The 21,086-nt window shown below is 32.9% G+C and overlaps 3 protein-coding genes across 4 annotated transcripts; 2 read left to right on the top strand and 1 right to left on the bottom strand.

The window, feature by feature from the left end:
- The first annotated feature begins 889 nt into the window (after positions 1-889).
- On the top strand, positions 890-4,049 carry LOC105787427 (bifunctional nuclease 2). 2 transcript variants are annotated; one of them, XM_012613812.2, is made up of 9 exons: positions 894-1,260; positions 1,394-1,591; positions 1,683-1,735; positions 1,830-1,886; positions 2,177-2,242; positions 2,328-2,399; positions 2,646-2,755; positions 2,839-2,930; positions 3,454-4,049. In XM_012613812.2, the coding sequence occupies exons 1-9, from the start codon at positions 1,005-1,007 to the stop codon at positions 3,504-3,506; spliced, it is 957 nt and encodes a 318-aa protein (XP_012469266.1). In that variant the 5' UTR covers positions 894-1,004; the 3' UTR covers positions 3,507-4,049. The 2 variants fall into 2 exon arrangements, with proteins under 2 accessions (XP_052480082.1, XP_012469266.1); XM_052624122.1 differs by having other exon boundaries at positions 890-1,260; positions 2,839-4,049.
- An 8,476-nt stretch (positions 4,050-12,525) lies between these two features.
- LOC105787424 (serine/threonine-protein kinase STY17) lies at positions 12,526-19,099 on the top strand. The gene is made up of 16 exons (XM_012613807.2): positions 12,526-12,912; positions 13,313-13,427; positions 13,608-13,705; positions 13,837-13,941; positions 14,145-14,199; positions 14,696-14,806; positions 14,890-14,940; positions 15,420-15,595; positions 15,687-15,794; positions 16,920-16,993; positions 17,386-17,561; positions 17,722-17,817; positions 18,132-18,212; positions 18,354-18,407; positions 18,501-18,635; positions 18,708-19,099. The coding sequence occupies exons 1-16, from the start codon at positions 12,713-12,715 to the stop codon at positions 18,786-18,788; spliced, it is 1,716 nt and encodes a 571-aa protein (XP_012469261.1). The 5' UTR covers positions 12,526-12,712; the 3' UTR covers positions 18,789-19,099.
- On the bottom strand, positions 18,782-19,780 carry LOC105787425 (protein IQ-DOMAIN 20). Its single transcript, XM_012613810.2, has 2 exons — positions 19,500-19,780; positions 18,782-19,420 (listed from the first exon to the last, which is right to left on the bottom strand). Exons 1-2 carry the CDS (start codon positions 19,731-19,733, stop codon positions 19,253-19,255), a joined length of 402 nt encoding a protein of 133 aa, XP_012469264.1. The 5' UTR covers positions 19,734-19,780; the 3' UTR covers positions 18,782-19,252.
- Between the last annotated feature and the right edge of the window lie 1,306 nt (positions 19,781-21,086).

Genomic DNA, 21,086 nt, shown 5'->3' with positions numbered 1-21,086 from the left:
CCTAAGTAATTGTACACCACGTATGGTTCAATCTCATGATGTGAACTCGTCACCTCAAATACCTAAATTCTTATCAAAATATGAAGATAAAATCTCAATTGAAGATAATATCTACTTGTTAAAAAGGTGACATTCATATTTTTAGTTGCACTTAAAAAACACAGATAAAAAACTTATGGATAAAATACATCTAATGTCATTAATTTATTATAAGTTTACGTTTTAGTCACTCAGCTTCAAAATGCTACAAAATATTAACTAAATTATTCGAAATTGTTGCACTTAAAATCGTTGTTGTATGACATTCTTTGTTTACACTTCTTCCACCAACTGAAAGGTTCCCTCCTCATTTTCTTCTACAATTTAGCTTTTGTTCATGAAAAAACTTTTGAACGTTGCAAATCTACAAACTAAAACTTAAACAACTTTTTTTTCTCCAATCTTCAACATTGACCATCAAATCAACTTGGATCTAAGGTATGTTCTTCTACTCGTTGAAAGGTATTCACTGTATTGATCGTCAAATCGTTATTTAGAGCTCACTAGACGAACTTAAAAAAAAATTATCAACCCAATGACTTAAAATAAAATTTTTTGAATAATTTAGTGACAATTTTATAACTTTTTAAAGTTAGAGGACCAAAATATAAACTACGCAAGAATTATTTTTGTAAAGTATTTATTCGATATCTTCCATATCATTATTTTTACAAAATGACATTTCTCTAGCGAACAACGTCCTAAACCGCTTCCACGGCAAACACGAGGGATTAAATTAAAAACTAACAAGGGATTAAAACATGCTTAAAGCTTAGCTTTCCACGTCAAAGCTTAAGATAAATTGAACACGTGTACATATGTTGTCGGGTCGGTGTTTCCCCACTCTGTTCTCCGAATTCCAACTAACTTTTTTTATTGTCATTTTCATTGGTTAACTTGTTCTTCAAATTAAACTCCAAATCCAAACCCCAATCAGTTCCTTTCCCTTTTATCTCTCGTATACAATGCTCGGAGCTCAACTTTGCTACCGTACATTCTCCACTTTCTGGGTTTTCTCCCATAAATCAAATGCTACTACTTATCCCACCATCCCGGCATTTTCTTTCCCGTCGATTCGTTCTTCTTCAATCCGTTTACATTTCCCGGCGAAACTCCGGCCGGTTTCTTGCCACTCGATCCGTAGTGGTAGCTTCGATCCCCAATTCAACGAAGACGATGATAAAGATCTTCAGTTCCTCGAAGCTTCTCTTCTCGTTTCAGGTTTCGACTCGTCTTTGTTTTTGTTATATATATATATATATATATATATATATATATATACACACACATAGTGTTTTGAATTTGGTTGAATTTTAATAATTTTGGGGGAAATTTTTTGTTGAATTTGGTGTAGAAACTGTTTCGCACTATCGGATGTTAAGGCAAGGAATTACAGAAGAAATTAAATGGCAATCATCGAGGAGAGAACAGCATCCTATATCGAGGGCTAAAATTGCTTCTATTGGACAATCTTTTCTTAGTCGTTTCCCTACTCCAACTATTTTTCTCAAGATTTCTTGTGATGGGGATTTCTTGTTACCCATTATTGTAGGTATATATGTACAAGAAAATCAACAATATTTCTCACTTTATTTTGGATCTGTTGTTTTGTTTAATAGTACTTATTAATCTGCTGATGCTAGGGGAATTTGCTGTTGAAAAACTTATAGCTTCCTTTTGGGGAGATGATAATGGGGTAATATTTCTTAGCTTGTTACTATTTTTCTTTTAACATCTGATTTTTGTTATCTTTATGTTAATATCTTGAAATAAATTTGGGTTTTTTGCAGGAATGTCCAGATCAGTTCCATCTTGTTAAAAATGTTGTGGAGAAGCTTGGATATGAAGTATGAAGTTGGTTTTTTTTTTCATGCTGAAATTTTCCTAGATTTTATCAGTTTCTTGGTTTAATTGTTTCTTTACGTATAATGTCTATTAAAAAACTCTTTTGAATGGTTGGATTTAGTGGAAATAAGTAAGAAATTTTGTAAAATAAGAAAGGGTATAATCGAGTCAAATGGTTTCGAGACGCTTCGATGTTCTCAATTGTGAACCAATTACTAGTTTCTCTTACAAACTTAGTGATGTTATTGTGTAATGTCTCTTTTCATTGATTTATAATTGTGTTTCATTTCAGGTTAAAATGGTGAGAATTACAGAAAGAGTTGTCAATACTTACTTTGCAAAGTTGTATTTTAGCAAGGTGATTAGAACTTAAAAGATTGCATTGTCGTTCTTTATTCGTTCGATAAAGGAGCCTGATTCAGTTATTGTTTTTGTGTTTATAGCCGGGAGAAAATGATGTGATAAGTGTAGATGCACGGCCCTCGGATGCCATCAATGTGGCTCATAGATGCAAGGTATGTACTTGGAAATTACAATGAACCGATCTTTTGCAATACGAAAGGGCAATTGCTTGCATTTTAGTCTTATTCTGTTGTGATTCCTACTGCCGTTTCAATTTAAGTAGGTTGGTCCGGTATTTTCAATTTGCAATCTGTCTCTCTATGTCAATGTCAAATGACTCGTTTTTACGAGGTTCAATAATGTATTCACTTCAACCGTTTGCCTCTTCGCAGCTTCTAATTGGTGTTTTCTATATGCAGGCTCCGATCTATGTAAGTAAACAAATTGTCTTGGAAGATGCTATTAGAATTGGCTTCGGGATGGGCAGAGTGCGCGATACAACGCCTACTTACGATGTAGTGCTTGACAGGTATGTTGTGTGTGCTACATTTGGTGTTTTTCGTAAAGTCCGGTTGGTTTATATTAACTCTAAGCACGGTTGTGTATTTCCAGCGCTATGGAGGGTCCGGATTTATTAACAGAGGAGCTTGATCTGGTGAGGAATATGAATTTAGCTGTTGAAGAAGAAAGGTACAATGATGCAGGTAATAAGAACATAGAATATAATCTTCCAACCAAAATAAAGATTATAGAATATACCTTCTTTGTTCAATTATATATTTTTGTTTCATCTTAGGCTTTGCTAGGTGGAAAAAAAATTGGAAGTATGGAAAATTGGAGTGGAAAAGTAGAAACCTAGAAATATATATATATTTTCTTTATATTGATTTGCTCGATAGGAAAGTTGGAAAATGGAAAGAAAAATGTATTCTTTTTTTTCCATTCAATGCTCAGTAGAGTTGAGAAACGAGAGGAAAGAAAATGAATTCATAATTTTGTACATTTAACTTACATCTCACGTTTTATCTACTCTTCTTGTTCCAAATTGGAATGATTTTATTTATTTATTCATGGGATGGAAAATGGTTGTGATTTCTATTTTCTTTCCTAATGATCACACTCAATATCGATTTTCTTTTCACTTTTTCACCCTCTTTCCATCCTTCCACTTTTCCGTTCTGTCTAGCATCCCCTTAGCGTCTTACATTATGAATCAACTTCTTGCAGCAATGTTAAGAGACGAACTAATGAAGCTACGCAATTCGAGTCGTAATCAGTAACATGTTTTGATTGTAACCATGCTTGTATGCTTGTTGGTTGGCCTACTTGTGAGCTATAATTCATTTTCGATTTTACTATTACAAGCCAAAGGGTATACCTTCTGGTTTCCGAGTTTCACCAGAATGCTTCAGGACGATGCCTATGCTAACCTCTTAACATAGAATAATGCATAATCCTGCTTTACAGAAGATGGTATGTACGAATGAGTCTCGGGTACAGGTACAATCTATCTTTCTTAAAGTGGCTTTTTTTTTCATGTTTTTAGAGGATGTTTGGAGGGTCATACCCTCATACTCATGTTCGGGCAAAGGAGCAACGTAGGCCATGTATAGATATAACATTTTGACATGTTGGACCATAATTAGGGTTAAGTTTGGATTAACTTGAACAATGAGATATAGCCTTGATAATGAAGGTTATATATTCAAAGTTCACACATGAAGTTGTTTGTATTTTATGATTATGCAAACTATGATGTATAGCAGAAGACCATATATTATGGTTTTTTCATAGAATGTAAATATCTAATTGTTTCTTGTTTTCGAATTTATTTATGTTGCTTTGCTATATTTAATTCTTTGATTGATTATCAATGACGCAATACACAGCTTGCACCTTTTTCATCTTTGGGTATTCTAAATAATTAATTGATTTTATTATACATTATTTATTTGCATTATGGTTGATTATAATTTTTTATTGTATAATACTAGAGATGATTGTTTGATATATATATTTATAAAGTGAAACTAATGGGAAATTTGGGCTAAATTAGTCAAAAATGCCGTTTTTAAAAAAATTGAATGAACAGGTCGATTTTTGTCATATTTATCGAAATAGACCGATTTTGGATAGTTGGACGTGTTTTTAGTATACTTTGCAAGCAAACGTGTCCAGTGGGATGCGTTTTTTATTGCGTAGTCAAAAATATCGATAACCTTAAGAAAGTATCGATTGAGCTGGACGCATTTTCACTTTTTCTCTCCAAATTCTATTCTAATAAATATGTCAAAAGTCGATCTATTCATTTTGTTTTTTGCATTTTTTGCTAATTTATTCGGAAATTTGAAAGCAATTTTTGTGTTTATATGGAGAGAGAAATGGTTAATGGCATTTCAGTAATTAAAATTGAATGTGTATGTAATTAAGGTATAAATTATAATATTTGATAAATCTGAAACACATCGATATTAGTACCTACATATTGGTCCCATATACATATATATTAATTCATCCTCCTGTATCACGTGAGCAAAAATCAAATAATTGTACGCGCCATGACTATGTGCATATGGATAAGCGGGAATCCAAATTATTATAACAAAACTATTGCAAATTAGAGGAGCAAGGTCTTCCAACTATTTTGGTTTTGGTTTCAACTTATTTTAAATTTATATTATTTTGGATTCGAGTTATTTAGGTTTATCTGTCAAATTTTCATTATGCTTTTAATTTTTTTCAAAATTTTTCTGAAAATTCTCATTAGTCCTCCAGAATTATTTTTAAAATTTTAATTAAATCTCAAATTTTTTAGAACTTCTTAGTAAGCCTTGGAAATTTGAAAAATCTAATTACACCCCTTGATTTTTTTTGAAAATTTTAAGTAGACCCTCCCAATACTTAATGGCATGTACTAGTACCGAGTTAAAATAATTTCTGATTATTTTTTCGTGTTATTTCAACTTTAAGTCATTTTGAATTTGAAACCATTTTTTTGTTTAAGGCGATTTCACGTTGGTATTAGATAAACTAAATCAAGTGAAGGCAAACTCAATTAAAATTAATCAAGTTGGTGAATTTGAATCCAAATAGGATTGAATAGCACATCCAATTTCTAAAAACAGGTCTGACTAGTTACCCCCTTGGCTATTAATATTGCTGACTGTCTATCCCAGAGAGAGAGATTCCTTCATTAATGGTGGTGGTCTTTCTGGTTCGGCAATGCAGTGAGAGTATCACGATCATGGACATGGACATGGACATGGCCTTTGTCTGCCTTTCTTTCTATTGGGGCACACACTTTCTTTTTTGAATTCTTGCTTCACTTTTATAACTATGACCAACCCCCATGTGCTTGTCTTTATAATACAAATATTTTCAATTTAATCCTTCATATTATATATATATATATATATTATTTTTTCTTTACTTTTGGAACTTTGGTTTAGCCATTTGTGCAAAGAATTGGATTTCAGTTGACCCCTCCAACAGACAGACCATATTTTACTTCATACCAACTCAGTTTCATAGTAGAAATACTGCTTTGCTTATTGTTCTCTCTTGAGGGGGGTCCATGCATGCAATGTCTAGCTATTGATACATGTATTAATATTGGTAAAATGACTTTTTTTAGTCCCTTTTAATTTTGATATTTAGTAAAATGGTCTCTAGAAAAAAAAACAGAGCAATTTAATCCATTTTAGTTTTGAATGTAAGCGACTAAGGACAATTACTCACAGAGTTAAAGTTTTTCATCAATTGTATATTTTTTATGGTTAAAATGTGCCATAGGTCCCTGTACTCTTCATAGATTTGGAATTTTATTTCGGAGATTTAGTTTATCTATTTTCAAATTTCAAAATCCAAGTCCAATTGTTAACATTTTTTGTTAAAATGGTTGAAAAAAAACTCACTTGATAACAATATAACTAAAAAATTACATTGTAATAAATCAATTTAACAAAATAATTTTAAAAGGTTTAACAATTAGACTTAAATTTTGAAATCGAAAAGTAGTGGGACTAAATTACTAAAAATAAAAATAAAGGGATTTTAATTTCAAATTTCTGAAGAGTACAAGAACTTATGGCATATTTAAACCATTTTATTAGTATAATAACAAATTTAGCACTCAAAGTTTACACATTTTGTCAAATTGTTATTAATTTAACAAATTTAGCTTGCACTATCTACACAAAATAGATGAAGAGTGCATAGACGTATGGCATATTTTAACCATTTTTTACTTGGTATAATAATGATTCAAGACTCAAAGTTTACACAGTTTGTCAATTTGTTATTTATTTAACAAATTTAGCCCACAATATTTACACATAATACATAAACATCGAGGACTAAATTTATTATTATATCAATCGAAATGATTACAATTGATGAAAAAACATTAATGTTGTTATCAACTCACTTTTGAAATTGACACGATTAAATTATTCCAATTTTTTTAAAAGGAACTAATTTACTTGATATCGAGATTGACAAATTAAGATGTGTTCTTACCATTAATATTAGTTGTGGAAGATGGGGTATAGACCTATTCACGTGTCGGATTGAGCCAGGTTCGGGTCAGGCTTAAGCATAATATTAACACAATTTATGCTTGCCCCAGCCCGACCCGAAATATGAGCTTAAAGTTTTGCCCAAGCCTAGGCCCACCGTATTATTTTTTTTAATTTTTTTTCTAAATATTTATATTATTTTAATTTAATATTTAATATTTAATAATTTCATATATTTTTATTGTGATAAATCTCAAAATTATACATGAACTTCGATTTAATGTGCAATTGTATACATGAACTTTAATTTAGTGCAATTATACACATGAAACTCTAATTGTGGTTCAAATGTATACTTGAACCTTTAATTTTGATTTAATCATATACATTTAAAGAAATAAATACATCGATTTATTTTGATATTGGATAAATATAATTATTTGTTCATGCAATATATAAACATAAAATGATGTTAATTATATCAATAATTGTGTTGATAATTTATAAGAACCGAATCAAATAAAAATTTCATGTATAAAATTGCACAAAATTAAAGTTCATGTATACAATTGCACATTAAACCGTATTTTATATATAGTTTCGGATTTATCCCATTTTTATTTATTAAAATTTTGTATATAGTCATCTTAACATTTTTCTAATATTTACATTAGAGTAGTATTATATATTAAATATAGATTTATTTTTTATGTGTTATAAATTACATAATACATAAAAACAACATAAATTATTATAAATTTAAAACGGGTTGGGTCAAGTTTCCGAACTCACAAAGAAAAAAGGAATTAAGTGAGTTAGACGAAAAGAGAAGCAACTTGGACAAAAAGAAACGAAGTGACTTAGACAAATGTTTTTTGTCGATAACCTCAGACCAATCAATCGAATATTGATTAATGTGTAATCGATCGAACACTACTCGAAAACGGCTCTTCTACTTAGTAATGAAATGTTCCAAATGCTCATGAAAATTCTTGTTCCCATTGGACTATTTGTATCTATATGCATTATAGGATCCTGATTCATGGATCTCTTGGTCCGAGAAATCAAAATAAGATGATCGAATCATTTTTAAGTCTTGAATGTTTAAACTCAAACTCGACGTAATATTTTTATATAACTCCTCTGAAATAGGGAGGGAATCTTCTAACCCATACTATCCATGATGGGGTGCCCCATGTAACTAAAAAGAGAAGTATACATAGAATTTAAGGCTGGCTTAATGATTCATAGAAAAGAAAAACATGGATGGGACTGTGGGGAGGGGAAGAGGGAGAATAATATTGGATATAAATGCAGTGGCCCCAAGTTTCTGCTTTGGTAGTAGAGGGTTTTAAATGCTCGTATTGCAGAAAAGTAAACCCTCTCTTACTCTCTTAAATTCTCCCCCCTCCCCCCCTCCACCCCCCAGACATTCTTACAACACAACACAACACCTTCTTCCTCATTTTTCTCTTTCTGTCTTCTTCTTTAACTTGTTTGATATTCTTCATTGATTTGCAGTTCCTTATGGGACAAACTGCATGTCGGGCATGCTAGAAGAGGAACCATCCATGGATGGTTTTTTATATTATATGGTGTAATATGACATGAAATAGTGACTTTGATATTGGCCTGGTTCACTCAGACATGAAACATAAAAGGCACTTTCTCTCTTCTTTATTATTATTTTGGTCTGATTGAGCCGTGCCAATATCTTAGTGCTCTTTCATATATGTCCAAGCTTTTTATATGCTTTGTAAAAAAGCCACCATATCATGCCACCACAAAGGTTTGTTCTTTGTTCTCCTGCATTATCAACTACATAACCCCATTATATATATATATATAAGCTTATGATATAAACTAGTTGTATTATTTACATCATATATATATATATATATGTTCTTACCATGCATTGGGGTTCTTTTTATTAGTGTGTATGTAGAGATAGAAAAGTGGGTTTTTTTTCCGTCAGTCAATTTCCTTCAATCGTGAAAAACTACAAAATAGTTACTCAATTATCTTAATTTTTTGGTGTTTTCATGATAATAATAATAAAAAAGATAAAATTGTATAGTTGCGTGACCAAACAAAGAAAAAAGCCCTAAAAGAGATAGAATAAGTCCTATAATGAAAATGAATTTCATTCCTGATTTCCATTCCATAAAATCGAGAAACCCAGGCTTTTTTCATAATTTTTATGATTTTTTCAACTTTAGAGCATATATTAACTCATATATCTTTTTCAGTCGTTTCAATTGTAATTACAATTCATTTTTTAACCTTATTCTTATTAGTAGATAAAGTCGTAGGACTATATGATTCATCAGAAAGGGTGACCTATATTATGTCGAGATAAAATTTTAAAATCTTGAAGGGATGAATTAAATTGCATCATGAATTAAATAGTTTAAATGATTTAATATTTGAGAGGAGTTGAAAAAATAAATTTCCGATTTTAACGAAGGAGGCTAAGGTCTCTCCCGGCCGCCTTGACTAAGCCCCTATAACCCACCAAGCCGACAAAATTATTATTAGTTGCCATCATGAGTAAAACTTCAAGTCCTATGTCACTTACGATTATATGAATATAAAGAAAGGACTTTGCAAGTACTGTTTTAGTTGCAAGCCAACGGAGTTGTTAAGAGACCTTAGATACCTAACATACATACATACACACACACACACAAGAGCTAGGGTTTAGAAGAGCTATATCCCGTAACAACTGCTTCTTAAATCATTCATTCATACATACAAACATACATATATATATATATATGAATGTTGGGCAGCCAATGCTATGAAGGGTGAAGTTTTGATCGACGATAAACCTTTTGACAATGTGCAGAGAAGACGAGAAAGTGAAATCAGAAATTACTACGTATACCGAATCGTATTAGAAAATAGGTCCTTATTATATTATATTTTGTCTATTTTATTTAAAAATGTGTAAATTAGTCCCTATGATGAAAGGGTAGAGAGGTTTTTTCTGTTAAAAATTTTATCAATTTATTTCGTTAAAAATTGGTATGAATAACAAAAAAACTAAATGATGACATGTCGTATATCATATATACCTCGTGCTGATGTATAGGGATCAATATTTAACTGTAGAAGTGGACCAATTTATTCTTTAATTTAACATAGACTAATTTACTTATTTTTAAATAAAATAAACAAAGTTGATATTACTTTTACCACCATACATGGATGTTATTTTTGGAGATTAAAAACATTGTTTTGATAGTGACTACTCTCTTAGGTAAAAAGGAAATAGTAGGTTTTTCACATGGGCGAATAGTTTTCGCATTTATGATCTCATCTATACTCATTTAATATTATTTATGTAAAATTTATGTACGTTAAATTATATTTCAAGCCCTTCAACTTTTGTATATTTTAGAATTTAATCTCTGTACGTTTTATATTTTAAAATATAAATTTAATTGTTAATATTATTAAAATCTTCAGTTAAATTCGAATTTATTATAATGTCAATTCTTTGTTACATGACTAGCAAATTTAACAAAAGAATGTTAAATAATTGTATCTGAATTTTTAAATCTAGAAAGTAGAGAAATTGGACTGAAGTCCAAATGCACAAATAATATAAGGGCTTCAAGCATATTTTAACCTTTATATATTTTCCTTGATTTTAATTCTTCGAAATTTTCCAACTGCCTAAACGAATTGCCGGCTGTTTGGTTGGTAAGTTTTGGTCAATTTTTGCTATTAGTCCTTATGCTTTTTCCAATTTTAAAATTTTAATCTTGACCTAATTGGTAGCAATTAAAGTCATTAATGCCATGTCAACTTATTATTTCCACATAATATTCGCAAAAACTATGTTACATGAATTAATTGATTTCACTGCTAGCATTTGAGTCTATGTTGAAATTTCATTATTTAAAAAGTACAACACTAAAAATGATCAAATCAAGGAACAAAGATTGAATCTACAACATACACATAGTATGAGACAAATAGTAGAATTTCAATATTGACCTAATGAATTTAGTTTTTCTGGGATAAGATTGAAACTTTGAAATTGAAAAAGTATTGAGACTAAAATTGACTAAATTAGAGTACAAATGCTAAATTTGTAACTTGCGCATAGTAAAGGGACTAATAACAAAATTTGACCATAAGTATTCCTACATCTATTGTGGATCGGTGATGGGCTGGCTCAAAGACAATTATTTCTTTGCTACAAGTCTTGTTATATCATAGTGTATAAGCCCAAAAATTAAGTGATAAAGCTGGTATAAATGGATTAGCCCAAGAGTAAAAGATAGACATATGTTGTAGTGAAATTTGACTATAAAAGTTGTCACGGAGGCCATTTTACTAGGAGTTTGATTGAATTTTATTTTTTACTTAAAAATTAGTAAAATAGTCCTTTAGATCGATGAAAAAATTAGTTTTTTATTAAAAATTTCATCTATTTTTGTTGTTAAAAATTGGTCCTTATACGTTATCAAGAGGTACATGTAGCACGCCTCGTGTAACTGTTTGTTTATTCCATTAGTCACACTAGTTTTAAACAGTAGAAGTGGATGAATCTTTTAACAAAAATGACTAGTTTTCTCTTTTATCTAATGTATAGAGACTAATTTGCTCATTTTTTTAGTAAAAGAGATAAAATGTAATCTAACTTCTAATAAAAAAAACCTCCGTAGTATATTTTTTGAAGTTTGACAAATTCCCAACAAGGTCAACATAGTACCTATCAAAGAATCAGAAGGTAGGAACAAGGTGTAAACGATACGAACATCTTTGCCAAGCAATGGCATAAACTTCAAAAGATCAACGATAAACAACGGTTATGTCTTATACATCTTCTTGCACTCCAATGCAATTGAGATTATTGCAACATCACAAAGGCATTTTCACTTTGAGGGCAAAAACTAATCCTTTACTCTCTCCTCACTCAATGATTCTTAAACATTATTCCGTCATTGACTTAAGCATCGAAAAGTGTTTCGAAGCATTACCTCCAACACCTCATAATTATCCCTTTATTTTGCAAACTCTCTATTATTCTTCTACCTAAACTTCTCTCAACCCAATATTAAACTAAATGTGTAAGGACTAAGCATGATAAAATTGCAGAACATATACTAAATTTACAACTTTATACAGAGTATATGACTAATACTATAATTACTAATTTAATTATCGTTTAGGTCATGCTTGAAAATTTTAAATTTTGAAAAATAAAAGGACTGAAATTGACCAAATCAAAAAGTACAAGGATCATATTTGATCAAATTAAAGTATTAGGATTAAATCCACAACTTGCGCATAATATAACGACTAATTGTTGAATTTGATCTATCAACTAAAATTTTCCATCAATCTAGCTATTAGTTTGGGCATTAAATGTCAGCTCAAATATGGTGTGGAGCATATAAAAACACACGGGTCACATCATAAACATGTACGTACATACAATATGAATAGTTTGAATCTAACGTGTTAAAAAATAAATAGCTCTCATAATTTTATTGACACTATTAATTTTTTTAATACGTTAGATCTAGATTATACATGTAATAGGTACACACATGTTTACAATTTGATTATTATGTTTTAAATATTCAATAGATAGGTTGGATTGATGCAATAAAACATTTTAAAATTTAAGGATTAATTTAGAATAGTATAGGAAGGATAGGTGCAATTAACCCAAAACCTTAAATTGGTCGGTATTGATTATGAGTTTTAAAAAGGAATATTAATTAATTAATTAATTAATTAATTATATTTGATGGTTGGAGCTTTTGTCTCGTCACTCTCCTTTTTCGAGTTGCTCTCCGATTTTTCTCAATTGGATCAAATATAATAATAAATTTAGCCCGTTTCTTTTTCAGTTTCGTTTTCTAGTGTCTTTAAATGAATCTTTGAGTGCTCGATTTTGCTGTGAATCTGTTTTGGTTAGTGTATAGTGGTTGTTGCGAGACTCTCCAATGGCGATTGAAGAGGACACTGAGAGCTGCGGGAGTAGAGCCGTGGACTCGCTGGTCCATGTGAATCCTCGACATCACAGGCAAAAGCTGGACGTTTACAACGAGGTGCTTAAGCGTATCCAGGAGTCTAATTATGAAGAAGCTAATCTGCCTGGCTTCGATGATCAGCTATGGCTTCATTTCAATCGACTCCCTGCTCGGTACTAACTCTAACCCTAGATTTCTGCTTTTCCTCGATTCTGCAGCCTTTTCATTTTAAAATTCGTATAACGATTGTTTTTGTTGTTGTCTTGCTGATGATTTGGAAGTGTTGCTTAGATATAAGATTCATGAATCTTACTATGATCCTTTTCCTTTCCTTTTAAAGAATTCGTTTTGTCGTTAACAAACGAGAAAGGAAAAAAAAAAAAGAGTTCATATCAAATAAGAGAAACAGCCTTGTTTGTCTCTTTTCATTTTTTTCATTATCCTTCCACATTAGTATAGTTAATGAAGTCGGAAATTATTGGTGCTTTTTTCCTGAATAGTTTAATACTTGACCTTATACCAAATTATGAGTTGTTCTGTTCCTTGTTTTGAGATTTCTGTTACTTTTGATAGATACGCATTAGATGTGAATGTGGAGCGGGCAGAAGATGTGCTTACACATAAAAGATTATTGCATCTGGCAGAGGACCCTGCTAATCTTCCTGTTTTTGATGTTCGCATCGTGCAGGTGTACATTTCTGCTTCTTCTATTGTTTATACCTTAATAATAAGGGTTTCTATTTGATGTTTCTCTTTGACTATGGTATACCTCATTATCCTTTTCAAAATCCTGGAGATTGAATGTAGCTTAGCTTTGACAATTAGTATTAACTGATATAATTTTATTAAATTCTGGTATCTTCTATAGGTTTATCCTGTTTCTGCCTCAAATTCTGTTGACTCTGTTCATTCTGATTCTTCTGTAAAAGCAGATGCAGAAAGTGCTTATCATTTAAATAGACAGGGGTAAGGCTCATTGTAGTTAAAGTTATTATTTCCATTGATTTTTTTTGGGCTCTTCTTCCTTCTAGACCCAAACATAACTATGCTTTTTTCTTTATTGGTGTGTTTGCTGTTCCTTTTCTGTCTTTCTTCAGCATCCACCCACCACCTACCTTTGGTTCATCACCTAATCTTGAAGCTTTTTATCTTCAAGCAAGTGAAGATAGAGACAGTGCTGTGAATTCAACATCAGGCCTCCGGTAAGGATTTTGATAAATTGTGCAGAGTCTCTTTTAAGTTTTGTACTACACAGTGGCTTATCTTTCTCTTCTGGTTATTATTTGTCACTGGAGCCCTTAGCTATCTTGCTTGCATTTTATCTTTAACTAATCTGCTGCTTTTTGTTAATGGTTGCATAACTTGATTTTACATAAATAATATTCTCTAACGTGGAATCTTGTAGGCCTATGCATGAGATCACCTTTTCTACAGTTGACAAGCCAAAACTCCTTAGTCAGGTAGTTGATGCTTCCTCTTCTCCTGTCGTGGTGATGTGGGCCATTGTGTGTTCTCATAAATTTCTGAAAGATATCGGCATCCTCTTTCTGTTGCCTAACATGAAACATGCTGTAGTTTCATTGCTTATCTAACACAGCAGCATTGGCATTTTTAATCAGAGTTTCACATAAAAAGTAAAGATAAAATTTTAACACTTCATTTACTGATGATTTGAAATAGATTCCACGGATACAGTTCTTTATGTTTGCACTAGCTTTTGTTCAATAGAAATTCTCATCTGTTGATTTACTGCCTCTGCATCATCATAGGTGAAAGAAACACAAAATGCACCGGTACAATGGATGCCATGGATACAGCTATTTATGTTTGCACTAGCCTTTATGATGTCATATTATGTTTTACTATGTTCTTCTTGCTGGAAGATCCCATTTGGTACACTTTTTGTTGAAACTTTCTCTTGTGATGAATGATAGATATTGGTGATTATTTTTTCAGTTGACTTCTTTACTTGCGGAGCTTGGATTGAACATTCAGGAAGCTCATGCTTTTTCCACTGTTGATGGGTACTCTTTGGATGTTTTTGTTGTTGATGGTTGGCCTTTTGAGGTATGCTCTTATATTTGTGAACACTGGATCAAATGCTTGTTGCTAAGTCTGGAAAAGCAATGTTTCACTCATTAATCTTTTAGGAAACCAAGGAGCTCAAAGATGCACTGGAGAAGGAAATTTTAAAGTCTCAGGTACCATTTCCTCCATGTTACTCATGTTTCACTACTTCAATTGTGATGGCCGTGAAGGACCTCATATTTATCTTTTGCCATTAGTGCTGAATCAAGCCTTGTCACTGCTATTAGTGCTGCAGATGATGCCAAATATGGCTAGTGATCTTCCTTTTTGTTGGCATAGACTTTCATTATATATATATATATATATATATCCAAATTGAAGCTTTGACACTTAATTCTTCTTAGTTAAAATAGGTTATATGCTAAATATAACTTATCAGAAGGTGAAAGGTCAATTTTGGTTTCCACTTTTCAGCTTTAGAGTTCTTAGTTTTCTAGTGCTTGTCCTCCAAACAGATGCATACTGACTGCTTTTCAGTAGATGAACCCAACTCCCTATACTTGATGATGACTTGTAAGACCATGGTAGCAATCATGTTGATTATGGATTGCTATAGCCTATTTATTCTTCTGCTTCCTATAATTGGCTGCAGGAGCAATCTTGTGTGAGAAAGAGTTCAATATCTGCTATGACCGGGCTTGTCAAAGAAGAGGCCGTTTCTTTGCCCAATTGTGTTGAAATCCCGACCGATGGAACTGATGTATGGGAAATTGATTCCAGGCAGCTCAAAATTGAACACAAGATTGCATCTGGGTCCTATGGTGATCTGTAAGTTTTGTCAGCTTCAAGCAGGCTTTTTTCTCCTTTGACATAAGGGAGAGTACTGATTCTAACTCATAATCTCAATTAACATCTTCAGATACAGAGGCACATATTATAGTCAAGAAGTGGCTATTAAAGTCCTCAAGCCTGAGCGGGTTACAGGAGAATTGCTGAGAGAGTTTTCTCAGGAAGTTTTTATTATGAGGTTCGTTGGAGTGCTGGTACATGCTAATTATTTTGAAGGGAACCAGTTGCTTCTTCTGATAAGCATTCTCAATGTGTCCTGTAGTTAGATGTTTCACAATGCAAATTCAAGCCAAATCCTATAAACTCTTAATAAAAAATTATCGGATTCTCTCGTGTTTCTCCAAGCAATTCCAATTGCTGCTCTTCTTTTCTGTCTTCCCTATCATCTCTCTATTTTCTGGAATTATCTGTTCGCGTGCATCAGTGTATCAGAGCCAGGTTCTTGGATTACCAGCAGTTTCCCTGGGTTACCAGAATCTTTTGATACACTAGACCAAGTGGCTGGTTTCTTATGTGTCTCAGATGATTCCATTTCTACCAGATAGGTAGGCTTCTTACCAACACCACCTAGATTTTAAGCAGCATCTGCTCAATCATTTGCCCAGTTCTGTTCGTAGTTTTTCCTGACCAATGCCCATCTCTGCATGGAATTGGGTACACAACTAGTCCAATGCACTGCCCGATCTCGGTTGAAACGTTTTGCTACACGCCTCTCTAAGTTCTAAGTATTATGGTGAATTTTCAATGAATAAAATGCTGGGGAATATTGGGCGCGTGGTACTTAAAAACAGAAAGAAGATAACTACAGTTGCTGCTTATTTTTGAAAATAGGAGAGTTAGCACTGAATGGAGGGTTAGAATGTTTGAGGGACATAGCTCTGAAACAGGCCACCTTTTAGCTTGTAGTCTGCATATCATCTATTTTCCATGCACATTGCTGTTTCGGTTCTCTTGAAAAGCACTTGGTATTACACCAATTTTGGTTTGATTGGTAGTTGTAATGAAGTCTGAACTCCATCATTTTCCTATAGCCTCCTGTAGAACTAAATGATACCATGTGTCCATATGTATACTGGTGTTTATATTGGGGGTGACTATTACGAGATAAGCTGTGGCAGATCTCATTAGAATATCTCACAGTTCCTCACATATTATAGTTGAATTTAATAACTTCTCTAGTTATTGAATGCATTAATATTCTAATCATTGTATTGGTTCCTAGGAGGCTGAGACATATTGGTAGTTATCTGCAATGCTGACTCACATGCAGTGGAATTTCAACCTTTCTTTTTCCTGTTTGTAGGAAAATTCGGCATAAGAATGTTGTTCAATTCATAGGTGCATGTACAAGAGCTCCAAATCCCTGCATTGTAACTGGTATAATCTAAAGAAGTTTTCCAGCTATGATTTATCATCCTCTACAAATTTTTTTCCTTCAGCGCATAAAATTTTGAAACTTTTGCTTCTAAAATGGTGCTGTTAAGTGTTGCTGTTTTTCATCTTTACCAGATATTATCTATAATTATGTTGCTAGAAGGGAACAATTCTGGCTTTGGAGTGCAAACTGAGAGATTGACACAAAACCTACCATTACAAATTTAGTGTCTGAATTCCCATCTGTATACCAAAATTTAAAAATTCTGATGCGTATGCCTTTTTATCCCTTTAATTCTATGATGATAAACTCTGTGACTTTATCAAAATAGAAACATTTTTTTTTTCATTTTATAGATAGCCAGTTTTTGATAGTGATATTTGTGCTTTATCAGAATTCATGGCCAGAGGTAGCTTATATGACTATTTGCATCAGCAAAGGGGAGTTTTTAAGTTGCCATCTCTACTCAAAGTAGCCCTTGATGTTTCCAAAGGAATTAACTATTTGCATCAAAACAACATTATCCACAGGGACCTGAAAACTGCCAATCTTTTGATGGATGAAAATCAAGTAAGATACTTTGTTAATCAAGTCATTGATTAATTAATTTTCTATTAAAAGCTATAGTTTTGTTTTTTTCCTTATGAATTTCGACTGGGATTATGTTATGCTGTAAATTCTATAATAGATTGTGATTTTTGTCCTAAAATTATTGGTCTGTCCTTTACAGGTTGTTAAAGTTGCCGATTTTGGAGTTGCCAGAGTGCAAGCTCAATCAGGAGTAATGACAGCAGAAACTGGAACATACCGATGGATGGCTCCTGAGGTATGCATTTTTCTTAGACATTTTGTTTCTACTTTGTGTTCTTTACATGATAGTAGTTTAGCTACTCCCGATGATTTTGTAATTCACTTTGCTATCTTATGTTCATGATCATAAAACACGTGTTATGGTGTTCGAACTAATTCCCATGTCAGGACCATGTAATTTTACCCCATTATATTCCAGATGATTAATCTCTTTTTGTTATTTGATCCGCCACCTTGTACTGTAGACTTATCACTTGACGCAAACAAGAATTTGAATTCTAGAAAGGGGCTCTAATCTAATATTACATTCCTCAATCTTAATTAATGTAGGTTATTGAGCACAAACCATATGATCACAAGGCAGATGTTTTTAGCTTTGGAATAGCACTCTGGGAGCTACTGACAGGAGAAGTAAGTCATTATTTTATGAGGAAGAATTTTGGTTTTCGATTGTGCATACTTGTCTATGGCAAACTTTCTTTCATCTACAAATACGATAATTTGAGATTTGATATCTTTATGACTGATTTATTCTTACATTGCAACTGCTAGATCCCATATTCTCTCTTGACTCCATTACAAGCAGCAGTTGGTGTGGTGCAAAAGGTACTTATATTTTTGTATAAATATGAAAATACGGAAATTTCGTTCTGTTTTAATGAGGATATTTTGCTTATAACAATCTAATGGTCTTTTCAGAGTCTACGTCCTACAATTCCAAAGAATACACACCCAAGACTAGGAGAACTGCTTGAGAGATGCTGGCAACAGGACCCAACTCAAAGGCCTAACTTCTCTGAAATTATAGAAATCCTTCAGCAAATAGTTAAAGAGGTACAGTATCCATATGGCTTGCTTTTTGTTTTATCTCATTAAACAATTCTAAGCATGGTACTATTGAAACAGGTTGCAGATAAGGGGGAAGATCGCCACATGAGCAAGTCATCTGGCGGCTTTTTCTCATCTATGTTGAAGGGACACCATTAACTCCAATAGTAAAGAGGATTCTGTGAACTACATGTATGATTGTTTGAATACATGGTCCGTATTTCATCATATTATATACAGCAATGATGAACTATTCAGTACAGTGATGTGCATGTGGGGAGTGATTCAGTTTTTAGCAGTATTTAAGTTACGATTGCTCTCTTTGGTTCCTAATTTTCTTTTTTCTGTAAGCTGTTATGTGAAAACCCTAATACTTTGACTTTTTATTTGTTCTGTTTTTGCAATCTGTAACATGGATCCTCTAAAAAGTTCTGTTCATCATGATCACATTCCTGGATCATGACTCGAAATTTTTCTTGTTGCTTACAATCTTGTGAAAAGAGTACACGTATCGTTGTTGTATTGGAAACTTTGCGAAAGAAAAGGTTATGACCTAAAACTATAGCAAACAGTGTTCATTGTCGGTGGAAAATGAAGGTTACACTGGCTAGGTGCATCTGCGGTCACTCACTGTACCTGCCCAGGAGTTGGCGGGCGCGAACCTTGACCTGTAACCTGACAAGTGCATGCATGCAATTCATTGCTATTTGTACTTGTTTCCTTACATACGCCCCTCGGGCCACTGCTTGCAGCTTAACCAGGCTTCTCAATGCTCTATATGCTCGTCTTGCCTGTTCATCATTCGAGAACACGAAATGGTTAGTTTACATCTAAAGTGTTTGAAAAAGAAATATAAGTTATTGTAGTTACAAGATGACCCCTGAAAACTGATTGGATCTTAATTGCTGCAATATCCTCTCTGGTTAAATTTTTTGTCTGAAATGATGATCTCGATGAAGGTGAAATATTGGGGAAGTCTCTAACTTCTTTGATCATTGACTGCTGGCTGAGATTTTCGCTATGAGGAATGACGATATCTCTTTGGTGGGATGATTTGATGAACTTCTTTCTAACTGTGTTGAACCAGTTTCTAGCAGTGCCCATCTTTGCAATGTCTGTTGGTTTTTTTTTTTTTCTCTGTTTTCCGATCTGATATGATGTCTTCACCTTCGCAGGACCAAGAAGGGGTCGCTTTTAAAGGAAGGAGTTGTGCCGTGCGCACCATATTTTGTGAGAGTATAGTATAGTTTTGATCTTTCTTGTCAAATAATGCTTGTCAGACTGAGAACGTGGCACGATGGATATATTATTTATCCATCCCCACCACTGTGTGCAGTTTTGAAGCATTCTACCACCGGCTAGCACAATCCCAACCAACCTTTAGGCTTTAGCTAGCTTCAGGGGTTTTGGATTTGTGTTGGATTAATTTTTGAGTAATTCATGTTGGGTTGTTTTAGGTTCAGGTATTTTGGGTTTGATGATTCTCTTTTTAGGATTTCATCATTGTAGTTTTGGGTCATTTTAAGTTCCAATTACTTCAAGTTCAAGTCACTTCGGGTGACTTGTTTAGCCATTTCATGTTCGGTTTAGTTGCATTTGGGCCAATTTAGGCTTGAGTTGACGGGTTTAATTAGTTTACTTTTTATGATCAAATTAGATTGGATCAAATTTAGATTGACTAGATCGAGTTTTCAGGACCAAGACGGAATTTAAATGTTTAGCTAGCTTCAATGCACTGATTAGTGGATATTATGATGATAACAATCATCCGATGATTGGTTGAAGGATGATAAATTATGTGCTTACAATAGCTAAAAGATCGGTGGCTGGCATTAGAGACCTTTTCCCAAGTAGCCAACTTTGCATCGACAGGCAATTCTCAAACTTCAAAGGGACCATAGAAAAAAGGGAAGGAGGGGGGGTGTTTTATAAGAAAAGGTTTCAGTTCATTTGCAGAGCAGATAATAATAGTTCTTTGTCAGTCCTGAAAGGATAAACAAATTTTTTAGAATTAAAAATAGCTAAGTGCAACTCTAAATTGCCAAAGCTCCATTCAATCAATGCTCTGTCACCGACATTATACAAGTGCCTACGAACAGTAAGCAACCTTAGACTAGAAATAAAGCTAGCTACTACCTTTGCGACACCGGGTTGATGTCCCGGTTTTGCTTGAAAGAGGGCTACTTTAGAGATAAATTAGCTGAAGAAGAAATTAAGGTAATTACTTGAGAAAGATAAATTAATTGCAGAGGACCAAAACAAGCTAAGAAGAAAGGTAGAAGTCAATGCTTTAATGTATGGAATTTTATGACACAAGGACTCGAATCTTTCAGATTCAATCAATCAGACCCAGACTTGATTAAAGTTAATTTGATCAAACTCAAATTGGCTTGAGATCGAAATAACTTGAATCGACCATAATATAAAAAAGTTCTTAACTGTAATGATCTAATTTGA

The sequence above is a fragment of the Gossypium raimondii genome, chromosome 2 (genome assembly GCF_025698545.1).
Source record: "Gossypium raimondii isolate GPD5lz chromosome 2, ASM2569854v1, whole genome shotgun sequence".
NCBI classification, from domain to species: domain Eukaryota; kingdom Viridiplantae; phylum Streptophyta; class Magnoliopsida; order Malvales; family Malvaceae; genus Gossypium; species Gossypium raimondii.
Note: the sequence above shows the minus strand (reverse complement) of the source record. Positions and strands in the feature narration are given on the sequence as shown.

Bases quoted from the DNA above. Each gene is read 5' to 3' on its own strand.
- LOC105787427 (XM_052624122.1), top strand. From the start codon at position 1,005: ATGCTCGGAGCTCAACTTTGCTACCGTACATTCTCCACTTTCTGGGTT. The intron at 1,261-1,393 runs GTTTCGACTCGT...AATTTGGTGTAG, and splicing joins AGCTTCTCTTCTCGTTTCAG to AAACTGTTTCGCACTATCGG. The intron at 2,243-2,327 runs GTGATTAGAACT...TTGTGTTTATAG, and splicing joins CAAAGTTGTATTTTAGCAAG to CCGGGAGAAAATGATGTGAT.
- LOC105787425 (XM_012613810.2), bottom strand. From the start codon at position 19,733: ATGGGCACTGCTAGAAACTGGTTCAACACAGTTAGAAAGAAGTTCATC. The intron at 19,421-19,499 runs GTAACTACAATA...AATGATGAACAG, and splicing joins CAGTTTTCAGGGGTCATCTT to GCAAGACGAGCATATAGAGC.
- LOC105787424 (XM_012613807.2), top strand. From the start codon at position 12,713: ATGGCGATTGAAGAGGACACTGAGAGCTGCGGGAGTAGAGCCGTGGAC. The intron at 13,428-13,607 runs GTGTACATTTCT...TATCTTCTATAG, and splicing joins TTGATGTTCGCATCGTGCAG to GTTTATCCTGTTTCTGCCTC. The intron at 13,706-13,836 runs GTAAGGCTCATT...GTCTTTCTTCAG, and splicing joins TATCATTTAAATAGACAGGG to CATCCACCCACCACCTACCT.